General features: G+C 56.1%; 9 protein-coding genes across 9 annotated transcripts; 4 read left to right on the top strand and 5 right to left on the bottom strand.

Moving 5' to 3' along the window:
- Positions 1-303: 303 nt before the first annotated feature.
- On the bottom strand, positions 304-1,825 carry CC84DRAFT_1223544 (uncharacterized protein; the record flags this gene model as incomplete). The annotated part of the gene is made up of 2 exons (XM_018183503.1): positions 304-593; positions 1,048-1,825. The coding sequence occupies 2 exons, from the start codon at positions 1,823-1,825 to the stop codon at positions 304-306; spliced, it is 1,068 nt and encodes a 355-aa protein (XP_018029165.1).
- A 584-nt stretch (positions 1,826-2,409) lies between these two features.
- Positions 2,410-4,256, bottom strand: CC84DRAFT_1158411 (uncharacterized protein; the record flags this gene model as incomplete). Its single annotated transcript, XM_018177050.1, has 2 exons — positions 3,560-4,256; positions 2,410-3,511 (listed from the first exon to the last, which is right to left on the bottom strand). The coding sequence occupies exons 1-2, from the start codon at positions 4,249-4,251 to the stop codon at positions 2,410-2,412; spliced, it is 1,794 nt and encodes a 597-aa protein (XP_018029164.1). The 5' UTR covers positions 4,252-4,256.
- Positions 4,257-4,874: 618 nt separating this feature from the next.
- Positions 4,875-7,247, bottom strand: CC84DRAFT_1223542 (P-loop containing nucleoside triphosphate hydrolase protein; the record flags this gene model as incomplete). Its single annotated transcript, XM_018183502.1, has 4 exons — positions 4,875-5,251; positions 5,305-6,040; positions 6,090-6,838; positions 6,926-7,247. 4 exons carry the CDS (start codon positions 7,245-7,247, stop codon positions 4,875-4,877), a joined length of 2,184 nt encoding a protein of 727 aa, XP_018029163.1.
- Positions 7,248-8,008: 761 nt separating this feature from the next.
- Positions 8,009-10,294, top strand: CC84DRAFT_425862 (phosphoribosylformylglycinamidine cycl). The gene has a single exon (XM_018186180.1). It carries the CDS (start codon positions 8,110-8,112, stop codon positions 10,255-10,257), a length of 2,148 nt encoding a protein of 715 aa, XP_018029162.1. The 5' UTR covers positions 8,009-8,109; the 3' UTR covers positions 10,258-10,294.
- Positions 10,295-11,266: 972 nt separating this feature from the next.
- On the top strand, positions 11,267-12,669 carry CC84DRAFT_1264783 (adenine phosphoribosyltransferase-like protein 1). The gene is made up of 2 exons (XM_018185336.1): positions 11,267-12,081; positions 12,139-12,669. The coding sequence occupies exons 1-2, from the start codon at positions 11,502-11,504 to the stop codon at positions 12,282-12,284; spliced, it is 726 nt and encodes a 241-aa protein (XP_018029161.1). The 5' UTR covers positions 11,267-11,501; the 3' UTR covers positions 12,285-12,669.
- Positions 12,670-13,003: 334 nt separating this feature from the next.
- On the top strand, positions 13,004-13,890 carry CC84DRAFT_1169934 (YjgF-like protein). The gene is made up of 4 exons (XM_018179793.1): positions 13,004-13,083; positions 13,147-13,160; positions 13,379-13,697; positions 13,771-13,890. The coding sequence occupies exons 1-4, from the start codon at positions 13,041-13,043 to the stop codon at positions 13,773-13,775; spliced, it is 381 nt and encodes a 126-aa protein (XP_018029160.1). The 5' UTR covers positions 13,004-13,040; the 3' UTR covers positions 13,776-13,890.
- A 338-nt stretch (positions 13,891-14,228) lies between these two features.
- On the bottom strand, positions 14,229-17,981 carry CC84DRAFT_425836 (uncharacterized protein). The gene is made up of 4 exons (XM_018186179.1): positions 16,427-17,981; positions 15,083-16,366; positions 14,547-14,981; positions 14,229-14,486 (listed from the first exon to the last, which is right to left on the bottom strand). The coding sequence occupies exons 1-4, from the start codon at positions 17,814-17,816 to the stop codon at positions 14,329-14,331; spliced, it is 3,267 nt and encodes a 1,088-aa protein (XP_018029159.1). The 5' UTR covers positions 17,817-17,981; the 3' UTR covers positions 14,229-14,328.
- A 3-nt stretch (positions 17,982-17,984) lies between these two features.
- CC84DRAFT_1233950 (uncharacterized protein) lies at positions 17,985-20,695 on the top strand (the record flags this gene model as incomplete). The annotated part of the gene is made up of 8 exons (XM_018183797.1): positions 17,985-18,522; positions 18,581-18,844; positions 18,892-18,914; positions 18,974-19,333; positions 19,384-19,412; positions 19,476-19,519; positions 19,566-19,872; positions 19,934-20,695. The coding sequence occupies exons 1-8, from the start codon at positions 18,425-18,427 to the stop codon at positions 20,693-20,695; spliced, it is 1,887 nt and encodes a 628-aa protein (XP_018029158.1). The 5' UTR covers positions 17,985-18,424.
- A 115-nt stretch (positions 20,696-20,810) lies between these two features.
- Positions 20,811-22,655, bottom strand: CC84DRAFT_1233936 (UPF0187-domain-containing protein; the record flags this gene model as incomplete). Its single annotated transcript, XM_018183796.1, has 5 exons — positions 20,811-21,225; positions 21,323-21,632; positions 21,757-21,876; positions 21,942-22,292; positions 22,542-22,655. The coding sequence occupies 5 exons, from the start codon at positions 22,653-22,655 to the stop codon at positions 20,927-20,929; spliced, it is 1,194 nt and encodes a 397-aa protein (XP_018029157.1). The 3' UTR covers positions 20,811-20,926.
- Positions 22,656-24,300: the final 1,645 nt, after the last annotated feature.

Below are 24,300 nucleotides of genomic sequence, written 5' to 3'. Positions count from 1 at the left end.
CTGACGAAAGCGCTCTGCCAGATAGCAAATCGCCCGTAGATACCTCTCGCAGTCGTAATTGTCGTTGTCCATGACCATTCCGCTATGCTATGCCGTCATCATTTCCATTCTCATAATCGTCGTATCCAAACCTGAGACTCCATGCAGTGATCGCTACTCCCAAAACCATTCCCCCATGTCGTAATCACTTTCCTTGGTGTCAGTCCGTCCGTATCCAAACCATCCACAACGTCACTTTCCATGGTAACTTTCAACACCCTTATATCCTCGACCGACAGTACGACCACCCGTTTGAGGGCCCATCTACATGCCGCCCTGTGCCTCTCGCGCCTCACGAACCATCTTTTCCGTCAAACGTCGACACTTCTTCTCGACCATCGGATTCTGGCCGTGGAATATGCGCCGCTGGCCATGGATGAGTCGAGGCTCGTCAATAGTCTCGCCCACGTACTGCTCCACGAGTTGGAGGAACTGTTGCCATCTTGGCTCGCCGAGCACCTTGCGGAGGCCTTGGAGGGGATCGGAAAGGCGGTAGATCGGGGAATCTGGAGCTGGGGTTGTTGGAGGGAGCTTGGCAAGCAGTTCAGGGTGATCTATAGTATTATCACTGGAGTGTGGGAGAGAGCTCCCAAGCTCCATATATAGAGAGATATTGCCAAGTCTAAGCGCAGAACTAGCCATATACGTACAGGAAGCTCTCCGAGCATACAAGGGAGCTCCGCAGAGGAGCTGCCCAATGGCGTTTCACGTCACAGGGGTTTCTGCAGGGACTGAGGCAGTCTGAGATCGGGCCTGAGACTGAGCCTGGGTTTGGGCGAGAGCTGCAGGTGTAGCGGTCTCTGTTTGCATCGCTCGACGAGTTGTACGGGCCGCACGAGATTGGACGGCACTCTTGTCACCGCCTTCGATGCTCGGGAGTGGGGTGTCCTGGTTACTTGCCTCGCCCTGCTCAGTCATTTCGTCACGATGGGGTCCCGTCTCGCTCTTCAGAAGTCTCACGACGGTTGGAGGCTCGGCGCTTGTGGGCGGGAGGGGACATGATCTCACCTCCATTTTGTCCTGCTGTCGCAACACATGGCTGTTTCGGGGCGCTCGTCCGCTTTTCATGCGTGGATGCGAGATCAACCGTGGAAAATTCGCCTGTGGCCTGTGCTGTTGTGGTAGCAGGCGGCTTGTTCGACTTCCTCCTCTGATTCTTAGGCAGGGGAGCAGGTATAGCCGTTGCAGATAAAAAGTGATTCATTGTATCGTTTTCTTCTAGTCTATCTGCATAACGCTTGCGGCTGTCAACGGGTAGTTCTGCTAATTCGGGGTGGTGCGCTTGTTGTGCCATGCATTGTTCTGGAGGACCATGTTGCGAGCCTCCTTGAAAGGAGGGGGCGGAGGGGGATTGGCCGCGTCCTTGACTGCCCGCTCGGTAGGCGTCGATCGCAGAAGAGAAGGTCTGGTATGGCGTTGAGGGACCTTCATTCAATCCTGGAGGGGGACTCAGCATGCGAGGTTGGCCTGGACGCAGAACAGTATATGGAGATTCATGAACCGATGATGAGGTATGAAGCTGTCCTTGGTAATCCAGCATATGGCCAGCGGCCTCGTGTGGGTTCGAGGGGATGTTCCGCTGCGATATAAGGGCAAATTGGCGTTCAAGATCGGCCGGTGTGGCAAAGTATCTTCCAATCCCTTGTCCGCCTCGGAAAGGGGATTTGTTCGTCCCCTCACACAGGTTCTTAGAATGCGCTGGGCTGTTCTGCTCTGACATGCTGATGATATGCCGCTGAGCTTGCAGCGGTGAGAAATCCCAAATCCTCTGGCCGGGCGGTGCCATGACTGGAACGCTTATGTACAAGCGGTGCTGAATTGGTATGGAGACTCCGCACGGGTGACCTCGAAGATAATTGGGCACGTACTCTCAATTGTTCTAGTTGTAGTTGCTGCTGTTGTTGACCGAGTCGTATGAGCTCCAGGCTCAAGTGCCCAAACGAGAGTTGCGTATGAAGCTGTTGACAAGCGTGCGAGGGGACCGCCAAAGGAGCTTCCGGGGGATATATGTAGCCCGGGGGCACCTTCGAGGTTCGAGAGATGATATTTTATGCTGACTAACGATATGACTGGACTGGTGGGTGAAAATGACTAAGGAAGAAGTCAGGCGCGGAGGGCGCAGCTTGGTTGGCGACACTTATCAAGTACCAAACGCACAAACGAGTTGAGACGATACCGCAATATTGCTCTAACAGAGGACTAGTAGAGTACTATTGAGACGTTGATATGCATGCCACTAGTGCAGTGAGTGGGGCTTGCTAGTACTTCGCCGTGCACATGAGACTCCGCTCACCTGAGATAGCATAAGATTGACGGCAACGTAATCTGGATAGAGATGACCCACAATTCCCACATGCGCATCTTGTCACGCTAGTATCCACGAATTCTTCCCTTTAAAATGCTAACCTCCAGCGACGCCGTTCCCTCCTTCGATATCGTCCTACCGTTCGCCATCCACTTAGCACCATACAGCACCTCCCAATCCGTCACACGCTTTCCGCCCGTCGGTAGCTTGAGAATAGCACCATCTCCCGGCTCATACTGCGGCCACACGATAACGACAAGTATCTCATCCCCACCCACCCACGCTGCAACATCTAGGTTCGAGTCCTCCAACGGCGGCTCTGGCATGACACGCTGTCCAGTACAATCCACCAAAAGCCGCGTAACATCGTCGCGGGCCAGCACCTTCGCCAAATCCGTCGTCGCGCTCTCGACCTCCGGCGACGTAGGAAACAGCCATCCCACAATGCCCATTGCGCCGTGATTGATCCTAAGCAGCGCCAGCACAACCGCCTCCTCGCGCGTCGCCCAGCGGCTCCAGAAGCTATCCGCATCGTAGAACCATTGCGGCACACCCCAGACCGGCTTCGTCTCTTTCTGCCCGAGCCAGCGCTGGTACTGGTACATTTTGCGCGTGCGCTCGACGATGTCCTCGAATGGTCTTTCCACGAACATGGGGTACGCAGTGTCGTTTGCGTGGCAGAAGTCGCAGCCGCAGTCGCCGTAAGTGCGGTTGCAGACTGTGTTGTAGACCGGTGAGAACGTGGAGGATTTGATCAAGTTGTAGGTATCTTCGAGGATGATGTCGGCGCCCGAGGTGTAATCTTCGAAGTAAAAATTATAGCAGTTGAGCACGAGTGAGGTAGGGTGATATGGATCTATGGATTTTATGTGTTTGTAGGCGAGAAGCGTGCCGTTGAGGGGGTCTGTCCATCCGTCGGGTTCGTCACCCGTATAGTACAGGAGGAGGCTGGGATGAGACTGCAGCCGCGGGAGTTGGTAGGAGATTGAGGAGAGATTTAAGTAGGTGTGCCGCATGTCGTACATAACGTAGAGTTCTAGCTCGTCACAGATGGTAAGGAATTTCTCGAAGGTGCCTGTGTCAAAAGAGGCCCAGCCGCCTGGTGGGACCGGGTGGATCAGGTTGTAGCCTCGGTCTTTGTATTGCTGTAGGCTTTTTGTTTCGTTGCTGGCCAGGTTATCTGGCTCGGGGTTGTTTTCTGGGTCGACGAGCCACGAGATCCAGTCCCATCGCGTATAAAACCCCATCGGCAAGACCGATTTCCAGGCTCCATTGGTAAGAGAAGAGGAAACGTGAATGCCGCCATTCAGTCGATCAAGGCGCGCCATGCTGCCGCCGTCCGAGCGCTCTGGGAATAAGACGACATGCGCAAGATCCTCGTACAGCTGCTTTCCGTCGGGGCTGCTGCCTCGTGCTAAGAAGACTCCCGTTCCGTCCGCGTCTGTAAGTTTCGCCAGGTCCAAATCGAACGGAATCTCGATTCCCGTTGTGTTGACCGGAATCTGTAAGTTGTCCACTACAACCGTATCGCCAATCGATATATTCAGTACCAGCTTCGTGAATGCCGCCGTCCCATTCCCGTCCCCGTGCGTTTCATTCATATACGATCCACCATACTGCTCCTGGTCCGAGACCCTTGTATCCACAATAAAGGATCCCTGCTTCTCGCCTTCAACATAGAAGTTATACCTCGGATACACGTTGAGTCTGAGCTGGAGAGGCCTTGACCCATTGTTGCGTGCCGGCGGCTCCAGCCAGCCTCCAGGGTCGAATGACGAGTTTGTCTCGCGGTAGGCCTTGCCGCACCAGACGTCCACGCCGGGAGGATTGTTGAAAGGCGGTTCACATCTCACAAGGCTGGAGAGTTTCAAAAGCGCAAAGGAGAAGAATGTGTGTTTGATTCTCATCTTGGGGATATGAGAACCGATTGCTCAGGATGATGAATGTAACCAAGTCTCGACCGAGAGCGCTTGAAGGTGTGTGCACTGGACTGCACTTGCATGCGAGAGGCCGCGGGAAGGTGCATATTAAAGAAGAGGCGCAGGAACGTTAATATACTGGATCCAGGTCGTTGCAGATATGACGATGCTCAAGCGTGCAAGGGTGGAGGTTGCACGGAGCGGTAGATTGCAACGTTCGCTGCGGGGTAGATCTGCGCGACCTTATCGGCCGAGATGTAGCAGGCACGACCTGCTGTGTTAGTACAAGAGGTAACCATAAGGGCATAGGTACATATACAATCACAGTATGATCAGCGTAGTAGTTCGTCCAACAGTTGGAGCTTGATGATTCAGGTGATGTTTTCGGATTGAGTACGGCTATACATGGAGCCATATCTACCCTATGATAGTCATCTGACGCGCACAGCCATACTCGGGTATCCAGAGATGCAATATGTAAGAAACTCGGGTGTAGACATGAACATATCCTACCCAGGATACACAGTCACTTCGAACACCGAAGAAGTGAATTTCGCCATCGCATGCCTTAACTTGATTCACTCGTCCATGTCACCTCACGATCCATCTATTTAACCGTAGAGCGTTCCCTTTGTGCGCTCGGTGAGCTGGCTCTCGTTGTGCAAGTGCTGCGTCACCTCCAAGGTCGTCATGATGTGCTCACGGTTGAGCTTGGCATCCTGGCGAGTAGCGAGCAGGCGCGCGATCTTGAGGATGTTCTTGATTTGGCGGCCGTTCATATCCAAGCGGGACAATTCATCCAGCTGCTTGGTGTCGATGACGTGCTCTTGGGCAGAATTATCGAGGAAATTCTTCCACACGGTGCGGCGCGACGCGATCGAGAGCTCCTTGTAGTTCAGCGAAATGTGGATGCGGGAGGCAAAGGCGGGATCGAAGGTGTTGACGCGGTTGGTGGTCAGGAACATGGTGCCCTCGAAGTACTCCAGCACTAGATCATGCCAGGTTAGCTAGTGTACATATAGAAGTCGTGAGGGCACATACCTCGCAGGAAGATAGAGACAAGCTTATTCCGCTCTAGCTCGTGTAGCGAGCGCTCTTCCAGGAACACATCGGCCTCGTCAAGCAATAGGACGCTGTGCCACCGCGTACACATCTCGAGGATGTCATGCAGCTTCGACTCGATACGGCGTGGATCAAGACCCAAGTCGCCGGCGCTCATCATGTACAGGGGAACCTTCATCTCCTCAGCAACGGACTCTGCGGTAAGGGTCTTTCCCACGCCAGGAGGACCGCAAAGCAAGATGATCATTCCACGACCTTTGCCTTCGATAACATCGTCGAATGCAGCTCGGTGCTTCTGCTGCGACTCCGTGAATCCAAGAATGAGCTCCTTCTGGTTCTTGGGCAATACTAGACGGTCAAACGCATCCTTCTGCCACTCGATCTCCTTTACGCAGTTGACGAAGAAGTTAAGCCACACCTTCGTCTTCAGACTATACCCTCGTAAGAGGGGTGTACAGATTAGCTTCTGCTGGTCCGTCAGCGGGGGTCGCTTGGCAGCATCTTCCTCGTCCGCGAAGTGACCGTCCAGAGGCATGCCGTCGCTATAACCGGGTTCGATGAAGTCGTCGTCGTCTTCAGGCTCAGACTCGTGATCTGGATCCTCGTCGTCCTCTTCTTCACTATCAGAGTCGACTAGGTTCTTGTTCGAGAAACGAGTAGTATATATGGCGTGACCAGGATCAAAGCGGTTCCAGCCATAGGTATCGATCACGATCTGGGAATGATTAGCAATCTGAATACAGCAGTTCAGGACTGTAACTTACTCGGCCTTTCACGTGGTACTTGTCCTTGTTGCCGAACTCGCCAAAATGCCATGCAAGACCATCATAAGCTTTATAGTTGACGCCCGCCAGCTCTTCAACCTTGGCTCCCCGCTCGATGAGCCTCTCCTTGACCTCCTCTACCTTCGGGTGGTAATCAAGCGGGAAAGCTCGGAGCTGAGTTATCGGTCGAGTGCCAGTATAGTACGAGATCGATACGTTGAGCAGGCCGGTACCAAAAGCGGTCCCATCCCAGTCAACGTACTTTCCAACCACCCAGAAGACAGGATTTCCTCCGGCGTCCTGGCCGTAGCGAGTGCTCTGCAGCTGCACCGCTGTTTCTTGGCCATCCTGGCGAGTGAAGAGAATCGAGCCCGGCTGGAAGAGGGTCCAGAGATGCTCGTAAGTCATGACTCGCTTGTTAATCATATCCTGGGAGGTGTCGATAAGGTCTTTGAACTCCTTCACGACGATATCCAGCAGGAGGTTCGCGTGCTCCTTCGTCGTCTTCGCCTCCTCCGTCTTGTCACCGATCTTGGAAATTGCAGTCTGCAGTTCTGCCCATCGGTGGATGAGTGGTTCGAACTTGCCGGAGAACTCTAGGCGATTCAGGCCAGCGGTGATGCCGGGGTAGCCTTTCAAGACAGCACCAAGCAGCTTCTTCAGCAGTGGGCTCTGCACGACGATGGAGTGCACAGCAAGGACCTTTGAGGCGTCACCATAGACCTTGACATGGCGAACCAGCAGCGCCCCTAACAAAGTCAGTGCGAGTTAAGGCAGGATTTGAACTATCTCGGGGAAATTTTCCAATTCGGCGGTACACGTGGGCAGTTGCTTACATTTAGCAGTCTTATCGTTCTCGACAGCGACACCCAAATCGTCGGGGATGGTCTCTTGCCATTGGTATCGACCCTTCTTGTCTTCCTTGCCGGAATAAAGGTCTTTGACGCCTGTCTTCATGCCTGGGTCGCACGGATCCTCTGGCTCCTCTGGCTCCTCTGGCTCCTCTGACTTCGCTGCATCGCCCTCCTTGACGCCGTTGCCATTGATGGCGTCTGAAGTGGACTTGACGCCATTTGCCTTGACTGGCTTTTCCGCCGTCGTCGAGCTGTCAGTTGACGAGGCTGACGAGGCTGACGAGGACCTCGCCCGCGCAGGCATGATCTGGAATACTGTAAGGAATGGCTCGACTTCGAGTGCGAGACGAGTGCGGATGGCGTTGTGCCGGATCGAGAGGGGGGGAAAAGGTTGAGTTGAGAGAAGATGCGCTTTTTGACTGGGCTGAGCTGCAAACGCTCGGTTGTCTCGGTGAAGCGATGTTTGTTCAGGCAGGCTACTACAGGTGAAGGACGATTATTTTATGCGTTGCCAGCCTTGCTGCCTGGTACGTCCGGTGTGATAAGCGGGCGATGCAGCGCCGTCTGGGGAAGGGCAAGATGTACCCCTCGGGTTAAAGCACGTGTGAGATCCATGGACGAGGCTGTGGCGTCCATATGGCTCGGTGCTCGTGTTGCACAGCGTTTGGCTGTCACGCACACCAGGCAACCGCCGCGGCTGGCACATTCGTCATCAAGTTGGCTCAGTCATAGTACCGGTATTCCAGATGTTGATGTCCCATGTCGATGCGCTGATTCGCAAGGCACCAGCTGGTCGTGGGGTCGACCTGGGGACGGGCAGAGTCATCCAGGCGATGATACCGACGAGGCTCAATGACCGCCCTGGTGAAGAGAGGGCGGAGATCCAGCAACTCGTGCATTGTCTTCCATGGGACATATCGATGCAACGGCCTCGACCGACGCCGTCCGTGAGTGACGTTCCGCTCCGGGCCCAAAGGAGAGGGGATGGGGCGCTGTGGCGGTGCAGCACCCCGCGCCTGGGCGACATCGGTCCGTCGGTTGTGCCCCGCTAAGAAAAACATTGGGAGCATTTTTGCACTTTTGCGGCAGGCCTCTGCCAGAGCAAGAGAATAACTGCTACTCCACGCAGTCGCCGGCCCGCACGCTGAGGACAGCCCCGCACCACCATGGCCACCATCATCAGAGTGCCCTGCTCGTCGGCCAACATTGGCCCGGGCTTCGACGTCATCGGCCTCGCGCTGTCCATGTACCTCGAGTTGCACGTTACCGTCTCCAAGCAGGAGTCGTCGTCGCATTCGCTCAACTGCCGCATCACCTACGAGGGCGTCAACGCCGAGTCGGTGCCCCTCGTCGCCGAAGACAACCTCATCACGCGCACCGCCGTATACGTCCTGCGCTGCCATGGCATCCGCGCATTTCCCGCCGAGACGCACGTCCACGTCAAGAACCCGATCCCGCTGGGCCGGGGGCTGGGCTCGTCTGCCTCTGCCATTGTGGCCGGCGTGAGTCTCGCCAACGAGGTGGGCAACCTCCAGCTGTCCAAGGCGCGCATGCTCGACTTCTGCCTCATGGAAGAGCGCCATCCGGATAACGTTGCGGCCGCCCTGTACGGAGGCTTCGTCGGGACATACCTCAACGAGCTGTCCCCCGAGGACCTCGATCGCATGGAGATCCCTCTCAGCGAGGTCCTCCCAGAGCCTGCAGGCGGCAAGGACACCGGACTGCAGCCACCGCAACCGCCGAAGGACATAGGCCACTACACAAAGTACAAGTGGTCGTCGGAGATCAAGTGCATATGCATCATACCACAATTCGAGGTCTCCACCGCGAAGGCGCGTGAAGTGCTCCCCGATAGCTACTCGCGCAAGGACATCGTCTTCAACATGCAAAGATTGGCCGTCCTGACCACGGCTCTCGGACAGTCGCCGCCCGATCCCAGCATGATCTACACAGCCATGCAGGACAAGATTCACCAGCCGTACCGGAGAGGCCTCATTCCGGGCCTCACCGAGATCCTCCAGTCCGTGACCCCCAACTCCCACCCTGGCCTTCTTGGCATATGTCTATCGGGTGCGGGCCCTACCATATTAGCACTGGCTACGAGCAACTTCGAATCGATAGCCGACCACCTGCTTGCTGAGTTCAAGAAAGAGGGCATCACCTGCGACTGGAAGCTGCTCGAGCTCGCCGAAGAAGGAACAACAGTGGAGAGGCCATCGGCAGGCGCATCTACACAAGCACCTGCACAGGTCGAGGAGGCGCTTACATACGCGTCATCTGGCGTCAGCATCGATGCCGGCAACGATCTCGTCAAGGGAATCAAGGCCCTGACGGCTGCCACCAGACGTCCTGGCGCGGACGGCAAGATCGGTGGTTTCGGTGGGCTCCTTGATCTGGAGGCTGCAGGTTACACCGAACCGCCGATCCTGGTCGGCGCGATTGACGGTATCGGTACCAAAGTCAAGATTGCCTTTGAGATGGGCAAACATGACACAGTTGGAATCGACCTTGTCGCCATGAACGTCAACGACTTGGTCGTTCAAGGCGCCGAGCCGCTGATGTTCCTCGACTACTACGCATGCAGCAAGCTCGACGTCCAAAGCGCGGTCAAGTTTGTAGAAGGCGTAGCAAACGGCTGCCGACTATCTGGCGCAGCCCTCGTTGGCGGCGAGACCGCAGAGATGCCCGGAATCTACCAGCAGGGCGAGTACGACGCGGGAGGGTGCGCAATCGGCGCTATCAAGAAGGGCGCTACCATTCTGCCCGACACTGCTGCGATGGCGCCGGGCGATATCCTCTTAGGTCTCTCATCTAGCGGCGTGCACTCGAACGGATTCTCGCTGGTCCGCAAGATCATCGAGAAGAAGGGACTCTCGTTCCACGACACTGCACCTTGGAGCGCGAATGAGACAGTTGGAGGCAGTCTTCTCACACCAACGCGCATCTACGTCAAGCCGTTGCTCGCCGCAACCCGGAGGGGCCTCATCAAGGGCATGGCCCACATCACTGGCGGGGGTCTCCTGGAGAACATCCCTCGCATGTTGCCTGACTCGCTTACCGCAGAGCTCGATGCGAAAAGCTGGCCCGTTCTCCCTGTTTTCAAATGGCTCAAAGAAGCCGGACGGCTCGAAGATGCAGAGTTCTGCCGCACGTTCAATACTGGACTGGGCATGGTCCTCGTCGTGAGCGAGGACAAGGTCCGCACGGCGACGGAAATACTACAGGAGCACGGCGAGCAGGTGTACAGGATAGGCGCGCTGACCAAGAGGACCGACGAGGAGTGCATTGTGCAGAATATGGATGTCTGGCGATGAATTTAGGGCTCGCCGGGCCGCTGTCACAGTTGGAGGCTCGCCGCGGCGTGAAGCCGCTGGGCGGATGCGGTGGATCACCGAAACATAGACATGTGTGAAGGGATCGGTGGGGCGGTGGAGCGGCAGGTCTGAGATGTAAGGCTGGCGCGAGCAGGTCGGTCTCGACCGTGGGTGGAGCGCGGAGTATCCAGCTTTTTGCAGCGGGTTCGACGGTACAGCGGCAGGCAAGACACAAGACAGCATGTTTCACGAGATGCGTACGGCGTGCAGATGACGACAGGTTCATACATACCCACATAGCTGCGGGCGTTAGCTGCACCAACGTGGTTATGTCGCCAGGGAGTTTAGGGTGTGGGTGGGACGATGCGAGTGTGGTACGGCGCGGCAGCATCCAATCCGACTGCATGCCCTACCTCGTCATCGGCCTTGCCCGATCGAGTAGCTCCAATATCCATACGAATGCCAACCACATGCAAAGACCATCGACTCACCGCACCGATGCCGAACATGGCTGCTAATTGCTTGTGGGAGCGAGGCTAGCAGGGCCGTCTGACAGAGCACCGACCGAGCAAGCGGCGCTGCGATTGGAGACGGGTCGCGGGAGACGACGACAAGGAGGCATGCAAGGCGAGTTGGGACGTCGAGCGAGACATCGTGGTGTGGCTGCGGCGGGCTGGTGGCGTGCTTATTGTGGAGCGCGCCCAGGGCAGCCGACGACTTGGAGGAGGCCAGACGCTGGATGCAGCGGGCTTGCAGCGCGCAGGCTGAAGCTGAGCGCCAGGCGGCGGCCGATAAGCTGCGTGCTGCTGCCTCTGCGACGCGCGACGACGCACTATCCAGATGTTTGGCATGTGGGCACGGCTTCCCAACAAATGTGCAGTGCGCGAGGGCCGGCGCAGTGATTCGCCGGGGTGAATGGGCGCTGAGACGCGCCCCGGGCTGAATCACGTCCTTGGACGGTCGCAGGCGGGCTGCTTTATCGGCAGGCCTTCTAGAAGCCCAGGTGCTGAGGGAGGAGGAGTCAGAGCGGTGGAGCAGCGCGGCGGGCGCTATGCTGGTCAAGCCGCCGGGCAGCGCGCGTGGTGATTGGCGCAGAGCGAGCACCGGCCCGTTTCCATCCTTTTTTGTTTGCAGGGCCTGAAGCAGTGTTACGGTCAAGCCTGCATCCGAGATTCTCACGCCTTGCATCCTCCCCCACCGACGTATCTTGCCTCCGCGCGCTCCTCCTCCTCTTCTTCTTCACCATGTCCGGCGTCCAACCTGACAACACACCCGTGCCCGCAAACTCCAGCAGCGCAGAACACCCCGCCCCGCCGCACAAGGCGTCGACCTCGTCACACCCGCCCGCCAGCGACCCCGACCCCACGCTCACCAGCAACCATCATGCCTCCCAAAGAGGACAGCCCGCCGCCGGTGCCGCCGCCGCCGCCGAACTCTCCAGTCTTACGCTAAGGCTCAAGAGCTCGCTCCGCCAGTTCCCCGACTTCCCCAGCCCGGGCATCCTGTTCGAGGACATCATGCCCCTCTTCGCCGACCCTGGGCTGCACGAGGACTTCGTCCGCGCCCTCGTGCTGCACGTCTCGCAGAACTACGACACGCCCGACGTCGTCGTAGGCCTGGACGCGCGCGGCTTCCTGTTCGGCCCCAGCCTGGCGCTGCGGCTGGGCGCTGGCTTTGCGCCCGTCAGGAAGCAGGGCAAGCTGCCGGGCCCGTGTGAGACGGCCTCGTATGAGAAGGAGTACGGCAGCGACTTCTTCCAGATGCAGGCCGACGCGATCAAGCCGGGCCAGAAGGTGCTCGTGGTCGACGACATCATTGCTACTGGTACGTCCGCCCCTCCAACACCACGAACTGGATTGGGCTTGGCTAACAACGATACAGGCGGCTCCGCAGCAGCAGCAGGCTCCCTCGTCAAGAAGCTCGGCGGCACACTCCTGGGCTACGTCTTCATCCTCGAGCTCGACTTCCTCAAGGGCCGCGACAAGCTCGACGCCCCCGTCTACACGCTCCTTCACGGCCAGGAGTAGATGATAAACCCTTCCAACTGCTAAGCCAACCATCCAATTATGACGTACGGCGGGACCCACCCGTTGCACCCTCTGCGCAACAACAAAAGTATACGTTCACATTTCAACACGACCCATAGAAGACCCCATGCATGGAAAAGGCGTCGGCTGGCTTTTTCCACTTTTGACGCGCTGCAACGCCTGGATAATAATACCGCATAACAGCCAGGATGTCCATCCTCTGTGCTGACACGCGAGCCGAGGCGACGCGAGGCAAGCGGCTGAATCTTCACTCATGCGTTTCTGAGTACAGTCCTGTTTCCGATTTACGAACCCTGCAATGCAAATGATTTCCACGCGGTAGATAGACGGCGACGTGGTATATGAATACCATATCGAGATATTGGAGGCGAATTGAACCGAGCACTGCGCTCTTCACGGTGCTCTTCCTTGCTGCGTTGCGAAATTTTCGGCTTGCGTGATTGCGGGAGGGGCTGGCTGTTGTCGGCCCACCCCCACCTTCCCTCTTCGCACATTGCTGGCTAGCGCCAACGCGTCGGAGCGAAGAACGGAGGGCCGTGTGCATAGTCAGCATGTCCTCCGCCGACGATAGCCACCTCTTTCCTGAAGCGTAGCTCCGACCCAGACACATACATGCGTGCGTTGCTGTACTTCTCTCGGTCCTCGTTCTCTTCATTGAAGCGTCCTGCTGCTCAGTTGACCAACCGCAGACTTGACAGTGTTCCAGCGAGACCATTGAGCACCACTGCACCAGCCATGTCCGACATCAAGAAGATCTTCGCCAAGGATGCGATGCCCCGTATGTTGCTCTGACGTCCCCGCTGAGATGAAGGATGGGAATGCTGATGTGAATTCGGCACAGCGGCGGGACCTTACGTATGTCCTTCCTCTTCTCAGTTCAATGGCGCCATGCCTGTCCCAATTGCACGCCGCCAGTCCCTCTGCCTTCCTCTCCTCCCGCAGTATGCTCCGATCCCATCAGATGCACCTACCTCCTTTGCCAACCCTGGGTGCCCCTTATTGGAGGGTGAGGCGGGCAGCATCCACCTCCTTCAGCAATCCCGAGTGCCGCCAACACCCACTGACCCCCGCAGTCCCACGCCGTAGTCGCTGGCCCCAACATCTACGTCTCGGGCTGCATCCCCGCCGACGCGACCGGCGCCCTGGTCACCGGCTCCATCGCCACGCAAACCCAAGCCTGCATCGACAACATCAAAGCCATTCTCGCCGCCGCGGGATCCGACATCAGCCGCGTCGTCAAGGTCAATGTCTTTCTGACCGATATGGCCGACTTTGCCGAAATGAATGGCGTGTATGCGGAGGCTTTTGCGCACAAGCCCGCACGGAGTTGTGTCGCGGTGAAGCAGCTGCCCAAGGGCGTGCCGGTAGAGATTGAGTGTGTGGCGTTCAACGGTACGCGTGGTTCGAAGCTGTGATGTGAGTGTGTCTGGGGTGGCGGGGTGAGGCTGACGTTTGATGTGTACAGGTTAGATGTGTTGTCATCTTCGAATGAAGACCGTATGACGCCTAGAGTGCGGGCAATTTTGTACCAGGGAAAAGAGGAAAACGTTGTCCATACCAAACGCGAATGCAATGCAAAACTCAGGCATCTCACGATCCTCTGCACGCCAATGCATCCACCGCTCTCCCCTTCAGTGACCAGATACTCTTTCACTTCACTAATAATGCCTTCTGAGGAACCCCTCCCGTCTCGCTGTCTGTCATAAACTTATATTTCCCTCCCTGCCTCCGAGCTGCAGTACATGCTGGAACCACCAATATGTGCTCGCTGACACTCGCGAACCGGCGTACTGAAACGAGGCAAAGAAACGGACTGCAAGTCATACAACGAGCTTGGCTACACCGATATTATTCACACACATACCGAATCTAAAGTCACTGCCCACTACTACATTACAAGGCCCGGGCCCACACTCATAAGCACTTCATTCCCAATCTTCCAGACTTATCTCTAATCGTACAACACAACCTTCACCGTTTAAATACCAAAAGGCAGTTTTGGAACTGTTTCAACTGCCAGTTATCATGTTCCTCGCATCGGCGGATTCATATGCACCTCGCTCGAAGCGCGCGTGCTCACGCGCCGCAGGGAGTCCACGCCCGTCGCGGAGCGGGACAACGGGGCGGCAGTGGCGGCGGCAGCCTTGAAGCGCGTGACGAGGTTGACAAAGGCGAGGCGGTCTGCGTAGCGGTGGTTAGTAGCCCACCGGGTGCCAGAGTGGAAGCAGGACATGCACTTACAATGCTCGTTCTCAAACGAAAGCACCAGCTCCGCCATGTCCCCGTACGCGTCCGAATGCCCGCGGACATGTGACGCCGCTGGCCTCGCCGCCTCGGAGCTGATCGCAACCATCCGACTCACATCCAGCAGCCGCCCCCTGCTCTTGTTTTCCACACTCACCGTCGCCTCCTGCCCCGCGCTCGTCGAGATGCTTGTAGACGCCGTCACGCTCCCGCTAACCCACAGCTCCTCGCCCTCGTGCAGGCGAAATACGACTTTCGCCCCCCGCCGCTTGATGCCAGTGGCAGGCTCGTCGACTTCCTTCTCCCAGAGCAGCACGTCAGCCGCGCCGTACCGCTTGGACCCGAACCGCTTGTTCTTTGAGCGGAACTTTGTTACGATAGCGAAGTAGCGGAGCGTCCAGCCAGTGAGGGCGGAGAGCATGTCCGTCACCCCTGTGTCACACATCTGTTAGCATAGCATTCCCCCAATCAAGCTCGATAAAACACTGGAAAAGAAGAAAAGAAGACATGGATGCAGGGACGAAATGACATACCCTCCGGCGGCCTTGGCAGCCCATGCCGCACCCCAATCCCAAACGCCACCTTCAGACTCGTCTTAACCTGCCTTGCCTCGCCGAACCTCGCCACCCTTTGAAGGTCGGCCGCCGGCTCCCCCCGCGTGTCGCTGTGGTACGTCGGCGTGCTTACGTTCTTCATCTCGACCACCATCTCGTACCCCGTTGCCGCCGCCGACCGCGCATCGAACGAGTCCCGGATGTGGATGTCGAGGTCCGCCTCGGGCCACTGGATGTACAGCTTCGACGTGGCGAGCGCATCGGCGACGACGGTGAGCGTGGCCGCGCGGTAGTTGCGCACGCCGGGGCGCCCAATGTCGAAGATGGTCAGCTCCGTGTTCTCCGCTACATCGATGGTCCGCTTGTTTGTGATACTTTCGCCGTCCTCCCACGGCAGCCTGAGCACGTCGATGAACTTCTGCGCCTCGGCGGGCCTAGGGAAGCGCACGGTGACGGCGTTGTTGGGTGTGCCCGGCGCGTACACCCAGTCGTAGTGCGTGCTGTAGTTCCCCGCCCGGCGCTCCGTCATGTGGTTGCAGTCAGACCACTTGAGCGTGACGGTGCTATCGCGCAGCGCGAACTGCATGTCTGCGAGGGGCAGCCAGAAGGCGCTGCAGTGTCGCATCTTGGGCGTGCCCGAGACGTAGCTGAGGACCAGGCGGCGGGTTGTCCACCACAGCATGGGCATCGCGGAGGTAGATGCGTGCTCAGGCCCGACGCGGGGGGTTTCGTAGAGCTGGATTCGGTCTTCCCCGATCTCGCATTTTGCGCAGGTCTGGACGGTTGGGACACCAGGATCGAAAAGCACGGTGTTGGGTGTCGAGACGTAGGGTATGTTGAGGATGTGCCTTTCTTGGGGCTGTGCAGCACAGCTACATTTGACTTCGTATTGGGCTGGAGGGGCCACTGGAGTGCGTGGTCGAAAGGTGGACACAGAAGTAGCTTCCGAGTCTGGGCGAGGCGGGCTGAAGTGACTCGAAGTCCGTACACTATCTGTACGCGATGCTATATGCTGAAGCGGCTTGCTAATAGATGGATCCCTTGATCGAGAATGTAGAGAGTCGGAATGGAAAGAGGCAGTCTCAGTGCTGTCTCGCGGCCCGATACTTTTCGTGCGAGGTGAGACGGATCGAGTACGGTCTTCAGAGCCATGCCGGCTCGAGTGTGTGGTGCTCGATCGTCCTCTTGATGAATTGGTGCTGGGTCTATGCGGCAGACGCAGTCGGTTCGTCATGGGAGGGGAGGTAGGTGCGTTTTGTATGCCTGAGACACGACAGTCGTTAGTCGATGTCGCGATTAACGATGCTTCCTGGGCCGACCCACCTAAGCCCTGAAACCCAAGGTCATGTAACGTGGGACTGTCCACGTGGTTTGGCAGGGCCACGCTGTCGCTTCGTGTACAACATGGGCCGATGTACGAGTCCGGAGTTTCGAGCTCGCTGGAGGCTTTCATTATCATCTCGACTAGCTCACTGGCCTTGACACGATGCTCCTTCTCGATGCGAATCATGGTGGTGATCCACCCTAATGGTATGTCGTCTGCAGAGTCGTTCTTCTCGCTTCTAATCTTCTCCATCCAGGCGTTCATGGCATCCAATGCACACCAGAGTCCTCTGCTGCTTTGGTCCTCGCTTGCGTCAAGCAGGAAGCTGTTCAACTCTTCCATTGGATAGCCCTTGACTACACTGATGATCTCGAAGAACACACAGCCCAGACTCCAGACGTCGCTTTTCGTGTTGCGAGGTTCGCGTCCAAACACTTCCGGCGCGCAGTAGCGAGGCGTCAGTTTCAAGACTTCATCTTCCGTCGTGGAGTGTTCGGCCTTGGACCAGTCGCGTGATATGCCAAAATCACATAGGTAGACGAGTCCATCGCTTAGCAGGATGTTTCCTGGCTTGATGTCTTTATGACGCACGCCCTCTTCGTGGAGATAGGCAAGCGCAGTCGCAAGGCATCCGAACGAGCGGCGCAGGACAGAGAGGTCTTGCTCGGTCAGAGGTTGCTCTCGTGACTGACGCTCCAACATGCTCTTCAGTACATCCTTCGCCACAGGATTGAGGATCAGCGAGAAGGAGGAGAGATCGGTAAAGCTTGCGACGAAACTGACAAGATGGTGGTGGCTGACACGTTTCAACACGCCGACTTCAGCTTTGAACTCAATGAGCTGGTTGCGCTGGGTCTTGACCTCAGCGGCTCTCTTGATGCGTTTGCACGCATACTCCCTCGCCGATAGCTTGTGCCTCACGCGGGCCACCTCGGCCGAGCCTCCTTTGCCTATCTTCTCCAGCTCTTCGAAATGCGCATCGCCGTGCTGGATGTGTCGGTGCGCGTGGATTGGCGAAGTCAGCTTGTGCTCGCTCATCTGGTCAGACTGCGATAGGACATGGAGTTGTGCCCGGCGCCAGTCTTGCGGTGAGATGTTCGTGTATGACGAAAGCTGATTCAGTGTAGCAGATCCGAGAGGAAGCCAGAAGTCACCGATGTTCTCGCTGTCGAGTCTCTGGTAGAGTGCATCGTCGTCGCAGCCTAGCATGCGAAGGAGGAGAAAGAGCCGCGGGTTCTCGTGCGCCCATACTTTGAAAACACTATCGGGATGCTGGTTCAGCAAAGTCTGCAGCTCGAGGAAGACGGTCTCGTCGATGTACTTGGGAAAGGGTTTGTCAGGGACGATGTGGGCGATGGCGTCTTCGAGCTCTTCGCGCGAGGCGTCCATGATGGCTGCCCCACTTGGATGTCTTCGACGACATGGAGCAAGGAAGGGACGACGGCGATGCTAACTTCACACGGTTTGGCAGTTTCAACGTCAAAAGTGCAGCCTGCTTAGAGGTGATACGGTTGGCAGCAGGCTGAGTGTCTGGGGCAAGACGGGACGTCGGCGCGGTAGGTATGAGGTAACGGTGCAGGCCAGGCCTCCCCAGCCTCCGCCACACTCCACACTCCGCACCGCTAACCTCCCGTCGCCCCCATGCTCCTACCACCGACCCGGTGAACGGCAGATGGGGCGAGAGCGAACCATCATCGGCAGCCTCACCATGTTTTTGGCGCTAGGCATACGTTACGAGCGTTGTCGCAGACAGTTCGGCGCGGCGGTGGAGGCTGAGCTCGCGGTCAGGCTTGCGTTCTTCTCGTATCGACCTCACCGTCTTCGAGCAATCAGAGGCCAGCTGTCTGCGCCTCGTTGCCTGGCTTGTGCAACATGATCGCCCCAACGCATGTGCCCTGATGTGGCCGCCCGGCTGCCTTAATACATGCGTGACGCGAATATGAGCAATCCTCCTCGCACGCCAAACCTTCCTGCGCACTCCTCCAGAGATAGGCACGATGAAGCGCGAACCAGCTCCCCCTGGCATGTCCAAACGCGATGGGGATCAGCCTGATCGCCGCCTCGCTCAGCCATTTTCGGGATGGTCCCACCAGCAGTCAGTTTACCTGGGCTATGGTTCCCACTGGCCATTCGCTAATCGCACGTTTTTCCAGAATGACAGAGAGCGTTGATAAGTTTATTGCAGTGTCAGGCCTCGAGGACTACGACAAGTACATCCGCAGGGGCGCCTTTCTCGCGCAGTCCAAAGCAGCGTTTCCCATCGGACGGCCGCGACGCGACGGGCTCGCCTTGAAAGACGAGGAACGCGACTACCTGAACCTGGAGGACAGCCCACGGCGTATCGACAAATTCAAGCAACCGTGGCGCCTGTACGCACTGGTCGGCGTATGTTCATTGGGTGCTGCCGTTCAAGGATGGTAAGCGTGTTCTCGGAACATGTAATGGTAGACTGACAGTAAAGCAGGGATGAGACTGCAGTGAATGGAGGTATGACACGTGGAAGACAGTTCTCCAAGGTTGCAGAGCCTACAACTAATACTTCTCAGCCCAAGTCTACTACCGCGAGGCCCTGGGCCTGATGGACTCTCCCGGCTGGTTGGGTCTGGTCAATTCCGCTCCGTACATGTGCTGTGCCTTCTCATGCTGGCTGAACTACCCACTGAACAGGCTGCTTGATCGACGCGGAGTCATATTTGTTACATGTCTTATCAGCTCGCTCACTTGCTTGGGTCAAGCATTTCCACAAACATGGCAGCAGCTCTTTGCGGCGAGGTTCCTTCTGGGTTTAGGCATCGGACCGAAAAGCGCAACTATACCCATCTATGCGGCCGAGGCAGCCCCTGCCAACATCAGAGGGGCGCTAGTCATGATGTGGCAGATGTGGACTGCCTTTGGTATCATGTGCGGTATGCTGCGGCCTCAAATCTCATTCGAGTGTCTTTGCTTACGTATGCAGGCTATATTGCTGGTGTCGCTCTGGCTGGCGTTCGAGATGGCAGTAATCCCAGCATCTGCAATACAGCAGCGAACAACCTCCTGTCCTCCCAGTGCAGCTTGAATTGGCGCTTGATGCTTGCAAGTCCTATGATCCTGTAGGTACACCCTAGCTTCCGTATCACTACCAGCTGATATCGATAGTCCCCTCTTCGTGGTAGCTTACGTCTACACTCTGCCAGAATCTCCTCGTTGGCTTCTTATGAGAGCTAGACAAGGCAACCGAAAGAAGTACGAAGAAGCTTTTAACTCCTTGTGCAAGCTACGGTACACCAAGTTGCAAGCTGGACGCGACCTCTTCCTTATCGACCATCTACTCGAAGCCGAAGACCGAATCATGCAGCAGGAAAAGCCATTTTCCGAACTGTTCACACGTGGCAGGAACCGCAGAGCTCTGACTGCGTCTATTATCACGATGTTTCTCCAACAATTCTGTGGTGTTAATGTTACGGTACGCAACCTGCTTCGAGCAACTTTCACTCGCCTTGTATCGAAACGCTGATTTGCACCAGGCGTATTACTCCAGCACCATCCTTGCAGACCCTCAGCATGCCAGCTATCAACCTCGAGACGCGTTGCTTATCTCCATGGGCTTTGGCATCATAAACTTCCTTTTCGCCATCCCCGCCATCTGGACAATTGACAGCTTTGGCAGACGCAACCTTCTATTGTCAACTTTCCCATTTATGGCCTTGTTCCAAATCATCATGGTGATTGCGTTCGCCTTACCTGGCCGATCCTCGGCCCAGCACGTCTTGGTCATCCTCGGCATGTACCTCTTCGGGGTAGCATATTCTCCCGGTGAGGGCCCAGTCCCGTTTGTATACAGCGCCGAGTCTATGCCGCTGTACAACCGCGACTTCGGCATGGGTATCGTGACGTCTGTCAACTGGTTCTGGAATTTCTTCATCTCGATTACGTGGCCCAAGTTCAGTTCCGCCTTCGGCACATCCGGTGCGTTTGGTTGGTACGCCGCGTGGTGCGTCATAGGGTTCTTCATGATCCTCTTCTTCGTTCCTGAGACGAAAGACATGACGCTGGAGGAGCTTGACCAGGTCTTTGATCATCGCACGATGGACTATGTGAATTATGGAATGAAGGAGCTGAAGTGGCTCGTTGGGCGCTGGCTGCTCATGAGGAAGAGCATGAAGAAGCCACCCCCGTTCCTGCAGCGAAAAGACCCCGACGAGATTTACGATACAAGAGGAGAGTCCTATGATCCGCGAGGTATGATTTACGAGGAGATACAGGAAGACAAGCGCACAAGCACGTAAGATGGAAACCACGGTTGAATTTACGGTCCCCTCATACCTGATTTCCTAAACAAAATCGGATTACAAGTACTCACATCGACACTGCTAATCCGACTGTACGTGTGATTAGCTATGAGGAATATCACCAAATGCTCCACTTGCAACCATTCGAATCCAAACCTCAGGGTATAGAACTCCTCACACCATCAATAGCTTCGGCTCCCTACCACCACGCTCGTCGCTTCTCGCAATCTACACATTATCACTGTTCCTGACCATCTCACCCTCCTCGGATTCAGTGTGTTTATAGTGCACCCGAGGTTTCTGGGCCAACTTTTCCCTAATTTCCTCGACGCTCTGCTCAGCCAAAGCCCGGCCGCCGAGATTGCTGAGCGGGTACAGCATCTCATTGGCATCATTCATGAGAAATTCGTCCACCGTAGGCGCGGGCTTCGACATGATGAGGTCGATGTCGGCGCGGATCTGCCCGCAGAAGGCGTCGAGTGGGAGGTCATTCACGTCGGAGCCGAAGGGGTTCTCAATTTCGCGGCCTGAAGGGTTGGTCAGTACAAGTTCGTCATCCGACTCCGTCGTTTTGTCCTTGTCCCTGACGGAGGCGAAGAAAATAGGGTGTTCGAGCGAACGTACCAATAAGCGCAATCCCCAGGATGATGTACGCTGCAAACACGCTCGCTGGGATCGTCACCCAGCCCAGACTCTTGAACAGCTGGAATGGGAGCAGCAAGATGTACACCCACGTGATCTGGCTGATGGCGATGGTGTACGCGATGGGCAGCGGTGTGCTGAGGATACGGTCGGTACCAGAGAGCACGTCGTTCATTGTCTGTAGGGCGGCAAGGGATTGGGTTTGGTAGACGGAGACTTTGAGGGTCTCGTTGTCATAGATGGATTTCATGTAGGCGGACAGGTGGGTGAGGATTTCGAGGGGTAGGTTACCCTGAGGTTGTGAGTGGGTGCAGTCAGGATTTTGGGGAGGGTCCGTAGGGACGATTAGGTGGAATGGAGAGCACGATGTCGAGATCCCAGACACTATTCGTGCCTGCGATCCTGGATTGACTTACAAGGGGCACGTTTGACTTCTTGAGTAGCTTCCGCGGGTTGGACTCGGCAAACGGGAGGCCGAGGAACTGGCCGGCCGTCTTGAAGATGTTTTGCTTGCGTGGAGGCGTGGGCTGGTCGGCCTTCAGAAATTGTCAGCAAGGTGCTTAACTCTTTAGACGTCTTGATGGAAGTCTCCGCTACTTACAGCCTTCGCATACGTGTCCAAGTGTCCAACAATGTGCTGCAGATCCTCGTAGTGCGCGTACGGTTCGAAACGGAGCTTGTGTTTGAGCGCCATAGCGAATGCAACGATCATGTTGAGGCAGCTGATCTTTCCCAGCAGATCCTTCTTGCCCACCACCGGATCTTTCGTGTGTCTCTCTTCAGCATGAACCCAGATCAAGCGTGCAAGATGCTGTGACACGAATGCGAGCTGCGCCCAGTACTTGCGGCCTTCGTTGTAGCGCTCGTAGGCGGTCGACGAGCGGAAGCTGAGCGCGAGACCGACGACGAAACCGAGGACTGTGAGGAGGAGCTGATTGATTCCGACTTTTTGCTGTTAGTATGCGTGAATATAGAAGAGCTGGAGCTCGGCCGGCCTACGGTCATGCACCCATTTACTAATACAGGTGATCATTGTCGACCAACCGCCCACAAACAGGAGCGGGAGAATCATCTCGGGCGTGATACTCCCATGGAGGCGTAGGAATGTCGGCCATTTCGAATGATGGTCAAGGTCACGAGGGCCGACCTGTTGTCGTTAGCAACGCATAGCAACTTGCGACAGTCTTTAGATGTATCGTACAAAGTAGTCGTCGAAGTCCGTATCGTCGCTTTTTGTTCTCTTCAGTGGCACTCCTGTGTGTCTCTGACGAGGCAGTGTCTGCGAACTTTCCGCGCTGGTTGTCTTTTCCGCCATAGCAACAAGCCTGTCAGAGCTTATAGTACTTTTGCAATGGTGTGAATTACCTCCCAAGCCGCGCGCCGGAGGGACAATGGTATAAGGAGCACGCGAGCAAGTTCTAGACCCCAGGTATTTACCCCTGGCGATGACGTCCAGCTGAGCACAGGGATCTTTTGTTTCCTTTATTTCATTGATCTCTGGGCGCTGCACCCCTCAGTGTCGCGATTCGCGGTCCAAAGCGCTTTGATGTTTGCCTGGGTTAGCCGAGGCCAATGGCGCCCTGCGCCGTAGCGAGGACATGCTCAATCTGAATACCAAGATGTCTGGATCGGCCCGACTAGGATACATGGCGTTTGGGAAACAAGCAGAGGCGAGATGTGTTGGCAACGCTTGATTGCAGCGTGTTGCGACAGAACACAACGAATTGCAAAAACATTGTGACAGTAACCGTGATTTTGTGCGCCGTGCTAGTTGTTCCCCATTTCTTCTCCTCGTACAGTTCAAGAGAACATCACAGGACAGATCTAGATTTTGAATTTGAGCCAATTCAATTCCTTGGCGATCGGGGTTCTCGACTATAATAGTTAGCGACCCCTGTCATGGACACGCACGAAAAACGCCATACTGTTCTATCTCCGCAGTTCTAGAAAAAGATCCTCCAACCATTGGAAGCTTCACGCTACAAGTCACTGCAGAGGCAAATCACCAACGACTACATGCTCAGCCTAAGATCTCCGCTGTCTTGGCTCGGTCCGATTGGAACGTATGGCGTCTGGTGGAACGCGAAAGGGAAAATGCGTTGCCAGAGAGCAACCTAAGATCGTCGCCGAAAGCGAACAGCTTCGTTGGGCTTCGCACATCAGTCCCTATTTGACAATAGCCGCGCCGATACCGCATATCAGGGCTTCTACCACTCATCATCATCGAGAGATTGACAAAGAATCTTTGAATGTCAGACAAGACAAAAATGTGCTTATGTGGAGGAGTCGGAACACATCGCAAAAGACCAGTTCTACAAGATGCATACGAAAGAGATGAAAGAAAAAGCAGCTACACGCCTTGAGAGCAAGAAGCACTCTAGTGATCTCGCTCAGGCCCTTCATCTCCAACACATTTGTCGCCAACAAAATCAATTCTCCCCACGGCTCACACGCATCAATATCCCTGTCTTCTATTCGCTCGCTTTATTGCCTTCCAGGGTCGTCTCGAATGCCTCCCGACAGATAGTGAACGATGACCCGTTGGTCCACCAGATACGCGTGGGAAGACGCAAGCATATATAACTCAAAGGTTCTCGGCGTCAGTCACCCGAAGTGTGGAGGTAACCCATAGCTCTCTCAACGCGCGAACAGCACCTATCAGATCCGGTCCCTCAAGCCTTGCTACTTCTAGGAGTCTCTTATCGTCTTTCACGTACATAAGCGCGTCGGCTAACTCCCTATATACACGCTTGTCCACGAGAATGTAGAAGCTCAATGGCAGATTCGCACTTGTCACCTTATTATCTGTATGCCTTAGCACGCTATACCAATTTCTACAAGAAGTCACCTACACATATCAATTGCAAACTTAGCGTTCCTCCCGAGCGTGCCCATGGCCATTGCCTATTGATGGCCAGGGACCATATCGTCTCTTTCCTTCGCGCCAGTGAGGACGCTGC

Source organism: Paraphaeosphaeria sporulosa, assembly GCF_001642045.1.
Source record: "Paraphaeosphaeria sporulosa strain AP3s5-JAC2a unplaced genomic scaffold CC84scaffold_17, whole genome shotgun sequence".
Lineage (NCBI taxonomy): Eukaryota > Fungi > Ascomycota > Dothideomycetes > Pleosporales > Didymosphaeriaceae > Paraphaeosphaeria > Paraphaeosphaeria sporulosa.
Note: the sequence above shows the minus strand (reverse complement) of the source record. Positions and strands in the feature narration are given on the sequence as shown.